We start from the raw sequence: 14,887 nt of genomic DNA on the forward strand, positions 1-14,887 counted from the left end.
CTGTGTTGTTCATGACATCAATCACGGCGCTTGTTCCTGACCTGATTGTCCGGAGTTCCATTATTCTAATCTGAATGATCCTGGGAAGATCACTAACTTACTATGTTCTGAAATCTTCATATCTTGTAAGGTTTTGTTCACTGTGCTCTTTAGGGGGTATTCACTGGATGGTATATTTGAAGGCGTTGTTTAGAGTGCATGCTCAGAACGAGCTCGCATGAATGGCATGCTAAGACCGGCAATTTTAATTGTCCGGAAGTTCGCCGTCAGCAGGCGCTCGGCAGCTACGCGCACAGATATGGCCGTCAGGGAATACTTCCTATTGGGTTATAAGTCTTTGCTATTGAAAGTGTCTCACAAATATCTTTCTCTGGCTCCTGATTAAGGCAGCGGAAATCTCAAGAACCCGGCCCGCCTTGCTGAGGAATCAACTGCGAAAATTTCCCTGAACATTTTCAAAGGCCAAAGTGTGCTACCCTTAAAGAGGGTAAGTATCTTTCTCCCACTTCTTCTACCTTTCGCTAGACGGAAGTACCGTCATACAAAGAGGATTCAGGTTTTTATGTCACTCGAAATGTTTACAGTCGTCTTTTCTTTTTTATAGTGTATTTTGACTGAACACCACTTCAGAAAGGTTGTGCTCCTTGACGCTGAAGTAGTTCGATGGAATGTCTTCTCATTGATGTCAAAATGATTGTTGATAACCCCAAAGAAAAAAAGTGGTACAAATAAATGTACGAGAACCCGTTTAAAGTGTTGAAGGCCCGGAAGCAGGCACTCACGTAGGCAGAGATACCACTCACTGGTACTTAGCATTATTGCCCGAAGGCGTGTAGCAAACTAGCTTTGCCGGACTCTCGAACCAGTAATATTTGAAAATCGCGCAAGTCTAATCGCGCTGACCAAGCCTGTGGAGCTCAGAGAGCGTTGAAAGCCACGTTCAATCAATTTCCCATCTAAATTTTGCGGAAAAAAGTGACGTAACGTGACGGAACGTCACGTGACTTGGGGTCAGATGACGTGGTAATGCGACGTTAATTTTAAAATTCGCTGGGAGATTAAGAGATCAGTGACATTCGTTTTCTTGTCATATTTAGCATTAAAAATGACATCACGTGAAGTGGTCACACGATTTCAAGTATGCCGCTAACGGAGAAATTTATTTGGAGAATTTGGCGTGACGTGGCTTAAATTCTGAGGAAGTGGTCAATGGACGTCAAATTTCAAGTTAAAATTAGCGAGAAAATTTATGTCACGTGACAATAATTTTCCCGCTAAATGTAACGGGGCAATGGACATGGCGGTTTTGCGAAAGCATATCCTGTGTTAGAACGGCAAATGACATCTCGCGGTCATCCTGTGCAGAGTTCCAAGCGGTTTCCGAGGGCCATTTTCTACTGCCACTTGTGCCACCGGTACTTCGACGACAACTGGTACGTCAAGAAACACCTGGAGCAAGAGCAGCACCAACTTAGGCTATTGGTAAGCGCTTAAAATTTTCACGTTTTTGAGCATCACAAAGTGTGTCGCTCGTCGTGGCAACGCTTGCGCAAACGGTTGATAGCCTGTCGGTGCACTTTACACACTGGTACGCCAGCAATAGGTGGGCGGGGGGGGGGGGGGGGGGTTAGTTCCAGTTTTTGCAAACCGGCGTAAAGACTGAAGCATAACACTGCAAACAGCAAGGGCTTACATTGCTGGTCCCGAAAGCAAGAAAGAAGAGCGAGTAAAAAGAAAGCCAACGAAAGGCTCGGTGTGTTCTTTTTGCCGCGACGTGCTGATTGAGGTTGTTCAAGCGCTTGTCAAATTTAGTTCTATTTGTAAAGGGTGTCTCTTCGAAGAAATATCATATGTAATGTTTTGTTTTCACCGCAAAAATAAACTGCATTACCAAACGCTCATTTTTTTCTCAAAATGTATCGCTACTGGATCGAGCCATATGGCGAAATATCGGAAAAGACGCTGTTTCATTCAGAAGTTACAAATGATTTTCTGAAGATTTTGATTGCCACCATTTTGCAGGTGAGCGATATGCGGATGAACGTCAAGAACATCCCTCACCCGGTAAAACTCCAGGTCAAGGCAATCGACACTCTGCTCAAAACTGTGAGCAGATACGGGCTGACGACGGAGGAGGTTGAGCTGAGAAAAGCATTTGCCGAGAAGCTGGAGGCCTCCCTTCGTAATACCCTTCCCGGTGAGAACCGTAACTACGGTGCACGAAGCACTTTCCTGGCCACTTCCACAGGGTGTCGATCACCCGAGATCGATAAGTGCGAAAACCCATTTCAAAACTCCTGTGGAGCTATCACTCTCCCTGCAATATATCGTGAGTAGTTTGAAGAGCGCAGTTTTAGTTTCTGCGTTTCTCTTTGTGCGGGGCAGCAATTTTTAATGCCCACGGCACGTCACCGATTGTGACTGCCGCAACCACCTCCACAGACTGGCACGCGCCCGCAAGTACCTCACTTCTTGCCGTGCTTGCGAATCATTTGTCGCTTCATCAGATTGGGATAGCAGCTGTGGTCTGGCTATGAATAGCACATCAGTGATCAAGGTTGACTTGGTTTTGGGTTGATCAAGATTGTTTTTCTGGTAAGATTACAGGTTCTGTTGAGTTATTTTGTTGTGAAGATGAGAAACGTTTCAAATGTTTTTGCGCTTTTTTTCGTTTCGAGGTATCGCCATACCTTCACTTTGTTGGCAACCAATGTTTCTTCAAAAACTACTGCATTGCGAATTAACGTCTACATTGACATTTGCATAATCGAAATTTTCTTTATTAAGCTTTATTTTTACGTGTGACATCATCACGGTAACCAAGTAGTTTCCTCCAAGGATAAACTCAGCAATAAGCCACACTAAACTCACATTTTCTCCATAGTAAGGAGAGTATTAACAAGCAGCTGTTAGGTCAACCGGTTTCTTGACGTTTGGCTCTTTATTGTAGAAGAAGTTTGAGCCCTAGAGTGGATGGGTGTTCGATTGATGTTGTAAACACGCCCGCGAGAGAGGACGTTGTGATCGTGTAGGCGCCGACAGTCTCACCCTGGGTGCTAGAATGGAGTGCATTCGACGTTAAAATCACGCTGTACGTGAACATGAAGTGTCACACGGAAGAGAATGTCGCCGGAGGTTCCAGTCAATCACAAAGCAGTATCATTTAAATGTCGCACGAGCTCACGCTGTCTATTCGCAACGTGTCGCGCGGCGATCCGCGCAATGTGTTTTCGACTGACCCTCCGTGTTCATTATACAGACATCAAGCTGACCCCCCACGGACCCTCGGTGAACGGTTTCGGCCTGTTCAATAGCGAAGTGGACCTGGACCTGTCCTCGACCGGCAGAACTGAGGTGGCCGAGCTCCTCGGGGAGCTTTCGGACAAGATCACCCAAGATGAGGGTGAGTTGCGTTCTGCTCTCTGCACCCCTTTCTTTCCAACACGGAATACGTTCCAGGGCTGCTGTCGCCATGAAAAGCCGGACGAAACGTCGCGAAAACCGTTATAAAATGCGCAACGTATACATCAGAGGACATTCTGCACAGAAGAGCGGTAAATTGTGAAACGTGCCCCAATGAGAATCGAACCCACCACCCCACGTCTGTGAGATCGACATCCTACTGCCGGCCGCGCAATGGGTGGTTAGACGAAAAGCTGGCTGGCTCTGTATCTATCACGGTGGTCTCTGTTAACCGTTCGAATAACAAACACCGGTGTTTCCATTTGGCGTTCGCGCTTGAACAGTGCATGGGAAGAAACGAAAAATGAAAAATGTGCCCATCGTCACATAAACAACTACCGAGCTCGGAATAAAATCACGTGGTATACAGGGTGTGCGCGCCTCCTGGCCGCCATGACAGAGGGAGAGAAATACTTGCGGTTCTCCCGTGTATTGCGTTGTGTTTGGGAGGGCGAGCGGCGACTATTGATTGGTTCACTAGCGAGCAGTTCCGTCATGCTTTTATGCTACCAATGCGTACCGGCACAATCAAATATCACGAATGAAGTTATTTCGATTATCCCAAGACGAGGCATTTGCCAAGCCGGGGTGATCGCAGGATGATGGTATTGGCGGACGATGCTAGCTACTTCGATGTGCTGCCGACAGATGGCTTTAAGCGAGAATGCGATGGCTCGACTGATCATCTTAGTGCAACGATGGGCCATTACAGAGCGTACAAATGCAATGTGCATGATGCTCTGGGAAAGAAGCCTGAATATCGAAGCAAGCGAGTCAAAATTCAAATTGCTTTTGTGCATTATTATGTCTCGTGTCGCATTGAAGCAAGCGAACTAAAAACGTTTGGTTGTTTGCAAAAATTCGGCTAAAACTAAGACTTGCCTCGGTCACTCCTGCGGGAAGGCTTGGCGCATATCTCCGGTGGTTGGAGGAGGTGGTTGCCCATCGCCTATGAGTCGAAGTACGAAGCATCGTGATTCCACGATGCTAAGTGCGATCACGAAGTAGTTTGAACGCATTTAGAGATTTTGGAGGTATTAAGCTAATTTCAGGTGGACAAGGCGAGTCGAATAGGTATCGCTGAAGATTCACCCATAATACCTCCGGCAGATCTGTCATTTTTTTTAGGAACACGCACTCTTCCCTTCTTCCGAGGGATTGGGAAGGCGCGTCGGTCTCGTGCAAGCAAATTTCGCGAGTTACCGCAGTTATTCCTCGGTGGTGATACAAAACAATAGTCCCTAGACGCTCGGTTTTTAATTTTTTTTTCTTACCTCTGCACAGCCCGTCTAACCACAGAAAAATTGAAACGGCACATTATGTGCATACCAAATTTATCTGTCGACGAGAAATTAATCTTGTGGTAAAGGACACCAGCAGTCGCAGACGCATTCTAGTCACTGCACCAAAACAGGTAGTATCCATGGGTGTGCTTCTGAACCACATGTCTTTTTGTATTTCCACATCCAGACAACTTCTCGTCCCCGGAAGGGAATTTCCTGGCGGAAGCACCCAGACTTCGCTTCGTGGACGGTCCGACAAATCTCACGTGCGAGATCAGCCTGAACAACCACAACTCCATCAAGACATCGAAGCTGTTGGCGGACTACGCCTCTCTAGATCCAAGGGTGCAGTCGCTCGGCGTCATTTTCCGCTACTGGGGACAGGTAAGTGGACGTCCAGTCCAAACCTTTAGCCCTTGGACAGCCGTCCTCGCGAATTCCAAGCTCGCAGGACGTGTTACAGGCACAGACTGAAGCTTAGGCTTCGGTCTTGATACATAGTACCTTCTAGCACTACAAGTCAAGAATCAGGAGTGCCGGTTTTTCTGCGTCCTTTGCAAGGGTAGTGGTGACGTCAGAACGCCGAGCTCTCATTGGATCTGGTAGAAAAATAGTAGGTATACCTCAAGGCAGCCACTATCTTCCTAGTCCCGCCACCAGCTCGCGCTTCCTGCCCCTTTGACACCGCTTCGGTGTCGTCTGCAGCTCAAGCTCTAACGAAAGCATGGTAGAAGCCAAAACATGCCGAAAGGCAGTGAGTGTGTGCTGGAGGATGGGCATTCTAAAGACGCGCCTTGTTGTCCTCCCACTGTCCGTGAATGTGCGGGTAGAAACTAGTAGAAATGCCGGAGCACCGAGCTCCGACCGGAATGATAGTTGGGCAGTCGTAAAGCTAGCTGCCTTTGTCTCTACTCGCTGCGTTAACGCGTAGGAACGGAAACGCCAGACGCCGGTGTTCGAACGTATTCTAACAGTGAGCAGGGACAGCTAGCCTTGTGTCTGCCCTCCCTCCTCCCCGATCATTCCAACCGGGGCTTTGTATTCTGATGTCCTAGCCCTCCCTCGTTTCCTTCACATTCTTTCTGTTTTTTTACGCCTCTAGTCGGCCGTGTGTCCTCCGTGCTACTACGAACGACGTCGTTGCCGACGTCTCCTTCCGTCGAGGGAGAACCTACAAATTCCGTCCTGCGGTTTTCCAGGTGTGCCGGCTGGAAAGGAAGGAGAGAGCCCCGCTTCCACTCCACGCGTATCCAATCATGGTCGTCTACTTTCTGCAGCAGTGCAAGCCTCCGGTCGTTCCCGTCCTGCACGAGGTGAGGGGTGCCCTGTAGCATACATGGGTAAATTACTCTCAAAATGTAATTTAATTACAATTACAATTACTTAGCTCCAAAAGTAGTTTAACTACAATTACAATTACTACTACGCAAAAGTAGTTCATTGCAATTACAAATTACTTCTTAAAAGTAATGCAATTACTTTACAATTACTTATTTCTGAGAGTTACCCCCCCCCCTTGGGCCATATAACTGTAAACGAGTTATATGGCCGCTGTATAAATGTCACGCATTGTACTTTCCTTTTATGAAATTTGTTAAATGGATTATAGAACTTAATAGTTTGGAGTAATGAACTCCTGCGTTCATATATTCTCAAAACATAAAAAATGGCGACAAAATTCACAGGTGCGAGGTGAATCTCCTTAGAGGTTATGCAAATGGTATCCAAGTCAAACCAAGAAAAAATAAACTTAAAAATAATACAAGGAAACAAATATGCGAATGTACTGGTATCATAAAACTCACGTAAAAATGGCTAATAAGAGAAACTTGTAAACGACGTCAAACATTTAAAGGATACGACAACTTACGAAAACATTTCAGCCACGATGATTCGCTGCCTCTCCCTGTCTGTGGACTTGTAACATGCCGGATGTGGGTAACCGTAGCACACGAACTCTGGTCGCTTCCACAAAACTAGTGTCACAATAGCAGCAACTCTATTGCCAGGGATTCTGGGTTAATTCAGTGCACGGTAACACCCAAAAAGCTCCTGAGATAAATAATAAATTTAGGATCGTCATGTAGCTAATCATTAGGATAGCAATGATTGTATCGATGCTATGCGTCTCATAAAGAAGACCGATTTGAATTTAGCATGGCAAGAACAACCTCGAAAAATTCATGATACACTGCAAACGACTTTATTTTCGCGAATTTCGCGAATCGCCTACAATTCGCGAAAAAAAAATGTAAACACATTGGAATCTATATCGCGACCCCACCGCGTCGCGAAAATTAAAATCCGCGAATTATTCCAAAACTGCGGCCTCTTGGACGCCTCGATTTCACGATTTACTTGAGCGCGTTTCAGCTGGAAGATATAGACGAGCTATTATTAATATTTTTTTTATAACTGTAAGTATTATTCAAAGTAACAAGAAAGTTGCCTACCTGCAAGTGTTTCCGCAAATTGGAGGTCGCCTTTCGGTTTATTGAATTTGTTTTCAGAAACGGCCCGGAGAGTTTGCTCCTCACGATTATAGTTTTTTACATTGGTGCTAATCTGTTTAGAGAATTTTTTGCAACAAGGCCCCGGCAGCCTTTCCTTTTCCATTGTAGATAAGACTGTTGCAGCTTCTCAATGCAAAGCAGCACTGCGCGCCTCGGAGCGGTTCCACAGGCCAAGACGAGAGGACAACGCGTGGAGGGTCACGATAGAGGTGTAAAAACAATGTGCAAGCCAAGCCCTCTATAAAAAAAGAAGCCTTCAACGAACAACAAATGCAAAAACAAGCTCCCTACAGCTAAAGCCGCGGTTTGTAAGTTTTGGAATCTCGTCCATTCAGGCTGACAAACGGTTGAAATGGTTAGGTAGAGCGAACACTAAATAATGAAGATTTATACAAAAAGGTAGACGAGGATTGGGAGAAGGAAGAGCAGTGTAGCAAGAACAGTTGGAAGTAAGGCAGGGTGAGTCGTGTTAATGAGACTTGCTGCTTCTTTGCTTCTTCGCCTCGATGTTAGAGTAGCACGACTTACTGTTAGTGGTATCAGCGTACGAGATAGAGGAGAAGGACGTGAAAAACTCATAAAGAAAAGGGAATAATTTCATGAACAAAGAAGTTCCAAACTTGACTGAAATATGTAAGCGAATATGCAAGCGGCGAAGACGCGTAAGGAGAACCTCGAACCTCCCCGCCTCGACCGGATGATGTGATCGGAGCCAACCAGCTCGACTTCGACCTCCGATGCCCCCGTGTGGGAATGAGAAATAAGAAAGACCCCCAGAAGCGGGAGCAACAGGAAGCAAACGAGACGAAGAGTCAGATTCAAATACGACGTTTCTGTAAGTTCAGCTGGTTTTCACAATCTAAGTATGTGCAACCAACTAGCTCAGCTCCTTCCCATTGCAAGTTATCTTTCTAGTTACCTGAGCACGTCTTTTGTTAATCTTAACCTCCTCGAGCCGCAAGCCCTAAGCCTTTTCATTGCCACCTCTATCTGCCAAGCACGACTACTCACTCGGAGCATACAAAAGAAGATTGTCCTGGATGAAGTGCAAACCTTCTTTGGTGCGGTTAAACCATCCCAAGGACATGCCCAACGAGTGTCCAAGATCCTTATATCCGAAAAATGGCGCCAAGTCCGGCTCCTCACCGATTTTCTGCGAGTCAAATGTTCTACCCAAAATTGCTTTTCCAATCACCTCGCCTTGACAAGGCATGCAACGGAGAACCTATGGGTTCAAAGTTTCCTCCCCATATGGCGTCACCATCTAGAAGCACATCGACAAGCCAAAGGAAACGTTAGGAAAACTCCACCCCAGGTGATCGGGAACATACAAATTTCAACAAAAGCCAGACAGGTGCTGGAACAAGGACCCAAGTTCGCCATCGCCCCCAAGCTCGAGGCAGTAGACAACGTAGCTCTCCTAAGGCAAATAGCCGCCAAAGCTCCCCAAGGAAAAGGCCCTCAGATCATTGATGAGGGCATTCAAGCCTTTGAAAACCTCATACACCAGACCAACGGAAAGATCAGCTTCAAATCCACCATTCACGAATTGCGAAGCAAAGATCTTAAGTTATGCGCCTCAGACAAAGAGGGAGGTTTTGTTGTTCTTGGTTCAGATGCATATGGAGAAAAGGCTCATCAAGCTGTCACCAAGAATTTTATAAATGTTGACGAACAACGAACCAAAGCAGCAAAAAAGCACATCTTAGACCTCCTTGAAAAAAATCAACAAACCAGCCTTTGCACCAAGATCAAAGCCGCAAAAAATGACAAACTTATGATGTTTTTCTCCGCCAAGACACACAAAGAAGGGGTACCTTTCCGGGCCATAGTGTCGGAAAAAACAACGTGGCAAGCATGTGTTTCAAGGTATTTGGCCCAACATCTTTCCACAATACACCCTGCGGACCCATTCCACATACCAAACTCTGAGCGAGTGATATCATATCTAAAGGAACAAGGAAACAACATCGTCTCGGGGTTTTCCTTGGACGTACAGGACATGTATTACTCCATCCCTCAAGCAAGGCTTCTACAGGTCCTCCGAAGTTCCATCGAAAACCAAGGGCTCGCGCAGTTCCAAAATGCAGCAGGTGTTAGCCTAGACACCTTCTTGGAGGTTTTAAGATATTATTTGTCCGCAACGGTAGTAACCCATCAAAATCGGCCGTATGTCCAGAAGAGTGGTGTGTGCATTGGTTCAAAAGTGGCCCCATACCTGTGCGACATCTTTCTCGCCGCATCTGGGGTAGCCATACAGCAAGTTTTAAAAGACCCACGAGTTGCCGCTATTTTCAGGTATGTTGACGATTTCCTTATTTTATGCACAGCTGGAGTTGATGAATCACTAGACGGATGCCTCCACACCACCCTCAGGCATTTCCAGACAAGCTGCATGGGGCTCACATTCACCTACGAGCCCCCTGTTGATAATTCCATACGGTTTCTTGATTTGGCCTTAAACTTCCAAACAGAACATTTGTGTTGGAGATATGAAGTGCGATCGGGGAAAGGGTTCCTTCCCTTTGAATCCGAACATTCCAAAATTGTAAAACAAGGGGTCGCTACTGCAGCTCTTTCAGCCAGCCTCAGGAAGACCTGCCCCCATCAGATGGTAAAAAGTTTTGAAACCCAAATATCCAGGCTTCAAGAGGCCGGATATCCGAAACCCTTCCTGGACTCCATTTGTGAAAAGATTTGCCGCAACATAAAAAGAACTTGTCAACGCACTGACCTTGATCCACCGAAGCAGATCTCCCGTTCACCTTTTGCGGTGGTCCCATACATACATGGGGTAACTCACAGGTTAAAAAAGATCGCAAGCAGACACGGCATAAATATCATATGCTCGGCACCCAACAAGGCACACGCAATGTGCAGGAAGGTCAACCTAGCCCAGGTTAACAATACAGGCAGGTGTACCACCAAACACAAGACAGAATACGTTCCATGCGACAAAGGAGTAGTTTACAACATACCATTGTCATGTGGACGTAGCTACATCGGGCAAACGGGACGTTGTATAAATGACCGCACGCGAGAACATGCCGCAAACTTAAGAAACCTGGCTGCACCTGGACATCTAGCAGCTCATTGTAGAGAATGCATGTGTGAGGCTAAGCTTGAAACGGTAACCATCCTAGCTCACCACAAAGATCGGTTCGCCCGAGAACTACTTGAGGCCTTAGCCATAGATCAACAAAAAGACAACTGCGTTAGTTCACCATTCATTGCCCTACAAACAAGTGGAAAGAAGTTCCTGCGAGACGAAAATGCCCATGAAGATAGAGGAAGATCAAGAAAAAGGAAAAAGAAGAATACGTAAAAAGGACAGCCACCAGACCAGTAGAAGAAGAAGCCGAGGGTTAATAAATAGTTGGTAGTCCAGCGATCGGATGCTTTTTCCTCCTTTCTCTCCTCCCCCCCCCCCCCCTTTTCTGTAAGTTCAGCTGGTTTTCACAATCTAAGAACGCGAATGTAGCCCTCATTTATCAAATTATTTCTCAAATTCTTTATTAAATCGTTTTACAGTCTACAAAATCCTTCATTCCGTTCTATCCCAGCCTCTCTTTCCCATCCCTCTTTTCCATTTTTTTCAGCAGGTTGGGAGACACTCTCTACCCTGTCGCTTTGGCTGTGCTGTCGTCTCCGTGGCCAGGGGGGAAAAGCGCCGCCGCCACAAAATCTTGCAAAAGTAATTGTAATTTTGCCTGAAATTTAGCAATTACTGACGCTAGAAAGTAATTAAATTACAATTACAATTCCTTTTAGCCGAAAGTAATTATTACAATTACAAATTACCAGGAAAAGTAATTAAATTACAGTAATTTAATTACTGTAATTGAATTACTACCCAAGTATGCCCTGTAGGGAGTCGACCGATGGTTCCTTTTCAAATGTCCGTCAAGCAACAATGCCAACGCAGCAGTAATTTTCAGCGCGAGCCGAGCCAAGTTCATGCCGAACGCCGACGCGGACCTCATGTTCAATGCACATGCCTACACAATGGCGTACTCTGATAGGGTGCGTAGCAGCTGCTGGGTCATGCACACTTTTGAAGAGGGTCTGTAGTGCGATCCACTTATGACTTATGAGGATGATGAGAAAACCCAAAAATTCAAACGCGGACATTTCAAAATATTGGTTAATTTAAACAAATTTAAAAATGTGGGTTGTCCTGCTATGCTTTTCATGTACCTATAAGCCGCTTAATTCCAGCGGCGTTTTCATGTAATTCATACTTTTTCTTCTCACAGCCCCGCTATGCACGCTTCTTTCCGAGCACCGGTACGCTGCAAAGCAATACCCGCGGACGTCGCTTTTGCGGTGTGGCTTCTCTGCAGTGCATCGGTGCAAAACAGGAAGCGCACTCAAAAGGGGCTAGTGCAGTATACAGTGTTTGGCCATTCATTAGGAGGTATACGAGCCAAATGAGGAGACGTCATTGGCCTAAATCCTACTGAGCTTGTTCAGGGCGAAATCACAAATTCGAATGTGGCCAACCAGAAGCCGGAAATCATACCCTGACAGTGATCGCGAGAAACAAGCTTAATAAGTGCGTCGGAGTAACTCTCGGTGACTGATACTATGGTGCACGTGATGTTTCAATCACAGTCATCCAGAATCATAGTGGAAGAGCTCGACTAGTGGAACGATCGACGTAATCCGTACTCCAGGCGCCGAGGGCCAGGAATCTGCCGTCCGAGCGGTCACACTCTGTCTGGGCAAAACGGAGTTCGAGCGACACATTTGTTTCTTACATCTCTCTGCATGATCATATTCGAAACATCACGTGCACCCAATTTTCAACCATGAAGGGTTACTGCATTTAACTCTTACGCGCTTAATGAAAACATATACCTATGTCTCGAACTGTTTCTCGCTAGCACCGCTGGGGGATTCTTTTCGGCTTCTGGCTGTCCAAGAGAGCATGTCAAACCCTCTTTCGGTGTCTGGTGCATGCCCTGGCTCTGCCCGCGCCTCCCAATGACCAGACTCTCCCTATACACGGCTCTGGAGCAGGGGACATGTGAGCTATGAAAACGGGTACTGCACGGCAGTTTCCTTAGCATCTCGCACGAACGCCGTGACGTGGCGCTATGGCATAAGTCCACGTCACAGCAGCTGTGGAAGTTGCTATGGAAACTGCCGCGCGGCGTCGCTTTTGTCGCTAATGTGTCTCCTGCTGAATAGTCCACAATGTACAACTCTTTTGCTGGATGATCGAATTGAATTTTGTTTTGAGGTGTCATGTGCTGTCTGGACAGCCCAAAATGAACATTATTTTTGGGAAATAAATAAATTTACCAAATTCTTTTCACCACTGTTTCGCCTTTACAGAAAACATTGGCGAAACGAATGATGTTGGCCTACTAAATGAACCAAACGGAATTGGTCTACTAATCATACCTGTTTATGATTAGCAGGCCTGTGTAGGAGCAATAAAAAATTTTCTGCTTTGTATGTGTACCCGTCCATATGATAAATTATAGTTTTATCTTGTATCATACTTGCCATATTTTTTGGTGCATAATCGTTTCTTTTTCAAAATTTTTTATAGGTATATACATTTGTTTTTATTACACGGTGTGGCGCCAATTTTTATCCCCCGCGCGCCATTATTTATAGAGCACCGTTGCTACGTAGCCAAAGGTGGTGGTCCTCCTTCCAAGAAGCACTGCTGTCAGCACACTCTTTTAAACGTTTCCTAACTGAAAGCGAGACATTTTTAGAGCACAGTTCTTAGAGGCCCGTATTGCGGGTTGAGCGGCGTCAGTGTTACCGCGCGTTGCATTATGGGACGTTTCCCATAATGACATCACACGTGACGTAACGAGGGTAAACTTTTCCCAGAAAATATGGAGGGAAAAACTTCACTAAAATTGGCAGGAAATTTTTCCGCTAAATTTAGAACAGAACTTTTACCCTCGTGACGTCTCGTGTGACGTCGTTATGATAAACGTGACGTCACATGACGTCACGTGAAAATTCTCCCCAAAATTTTCCCACTAAATATAGCGGTGAAATCCCGCAAAACTTAAAGGGGAAATTTTCGGATAATTTAGCGGGAAATTTTCGAAAATAGGAGGAAAGGAAGATAGAAGAATACGGAGGCAGAGCAGTGACATACCCTCCCCTCCTGCCCCTCAAGAGCTGCGCTTTATTTTTTTATTTCCCCGAAGCGGCTCAATGTCGATGAGCGAGACAGTAAGAATAAAACTTTTACAGCACGCTATTGACGTTGCCTAATCCAGCCATGATTCAGTAATCTTTTGCTTCAGTCCAGTAGCACTGAAAGTGGCCTGGTATACACGCCTTGCAGAATATTCACTCGCGTCTTTTTTAGTTTACTTTTGATGAGCCGCGTTACTACGTGTAAAGGGAAGGATTGTCGCTAGCCGATCTTTTAGAGGTACCGAAAGAAGTATGCAAAGATTTATGTATCCGTCTGCGCATCGATACTCGCGTCATCTGCGCAACTTGGCCTGGGCTAGGCCTAGCCATCCAAAGCAAGGTTCGAGTGTCTGGCATGTTAAACTTTCGTTCGCTCGGCATGCGTTCGCTGGAACAAAGCCGACTACCTTCTCCATTTGCGCGTTCTAAGTCCATTTTCTGCGAAACGCTCGATTGCCTCCGCCAAACAATGCCTTGCTAAGGGCATTTCTCACGAGTGGAAACGCCAAAGTGGCGCGTCCAAACGTACGCGCCGTCTAGCCAATTCTACGAAACTCAGATTTCGCGCTTCCATTGCGCGTAAACGAAAAAAAAACTCATCGTGTGAACCGTCACGGTTCAAGGGAGGAGTTTATCGGTTGCACGCCTTTGCACGGTCAGTGCAAAGATGTGGAACTTATACAAAGTTGCGACATATAGGGGGACACTACAAAAAAAAAAAAAAGTAATTGCTGCGAAAAAAATGTTTTTTTTTTAAATATTGTTTTATGTACAATTACCAAATTCTAAAGAGAATTTCCAGAAAGTTTACATTTGTTTACGCTGCATAGTTACTTTTTTATATATTATTTTCGGCCTACTGACGTTAAAAAGATAGAGGTTGAGCACTTTGAACTCTTTTTTCTTTGTTCGACTCTTTGTCATAAATTTGCCTTTAGGAAAATTATCGTGTGGTACTGGGACAAAAAAGGAAAGAATCACTAATTCTTTTTCCTTAGTGGAATTGTCTTAGAGGGGTGTCTTTTATAAAAGATGCTATATTCGGTTGACAACATAAGAGGCAAATAATTTATTTGATTTTTGAACACCATGTTACCATAAAATAAATTACATTTTTGAATTTTTTTTTTGTGTTGGACTCTATAGGTAGTCTGCTATATATCTAGTGAAGAAAAATGTTGGGAATTAGATAGGTTTTCTAACGATTTTTTCATAATTAATGTAAGTGTGTTCCAGATAAAAACGAAGTTTCTTTCGATGAAACTTTGCACTGCATTCTGCTTTGCAAATGTCAGTGTATTCTCTAAAATTAATTCATTTCAAGTCAAAGGTTAGAAAGTTGACCCTTTTGGGTAGTGTCCTCCTTTATATACCAACGTTTCCACGACAACGTCTTAATATACGGATGTGCGACTTATAGTCGGAAAAATACTGTAGATGAATTTCTTATAATTC

At 45.2% G+C, this 14,887-nt stretch overlaps 1 protein-coding gene across 1 annotated transcript in view; it reads left to right on the forward strand.

Moving 5' to 3' along the window:
• Positions 1-1,338: 1,338 nt before the first annotated feature.
• Positions 1,339-14,887, forward strand: part of LOC8039353 (terminal uridylyltransferase 7-like) — a 40,583-nt gene continuing 27,034 nt past the window's right edge. Inside the window, 5 exon segments of the mRNA XM_029972755.2 lie at positions 1,339-1,482; positions 2,023-2,197; positions 3,260-3,403; positions 4,933-5,129; positions 5,945-6,058. Coding sequence (XP_029828615.2) covers positions 1,339-1,482; positions 2,023-2,197; positions 3,260-3,403; positions 4,933-5,129; positions 5,945-6,058 — 774 coding nt within the window.

The sequence above is a fragment of the Ixodes scapularis genome, unplaced genomic scaffold (assembly GCF_016920785.2).
Source record: "Ixodes scapularis isolate PalLabHiFi unplaced genomic scaffold, ASM1692078v2 PGA_scaffold4__175_contigs__length_147842914, whole genome shotgun sequence".
In the NCBI taxonomy this organism is placed as follows: Eukaryota; Metazoa; Arthropoda; class Arachnida; order Ixodida; family Ixodidae; genus Ixodes; species Ixodes scapularis.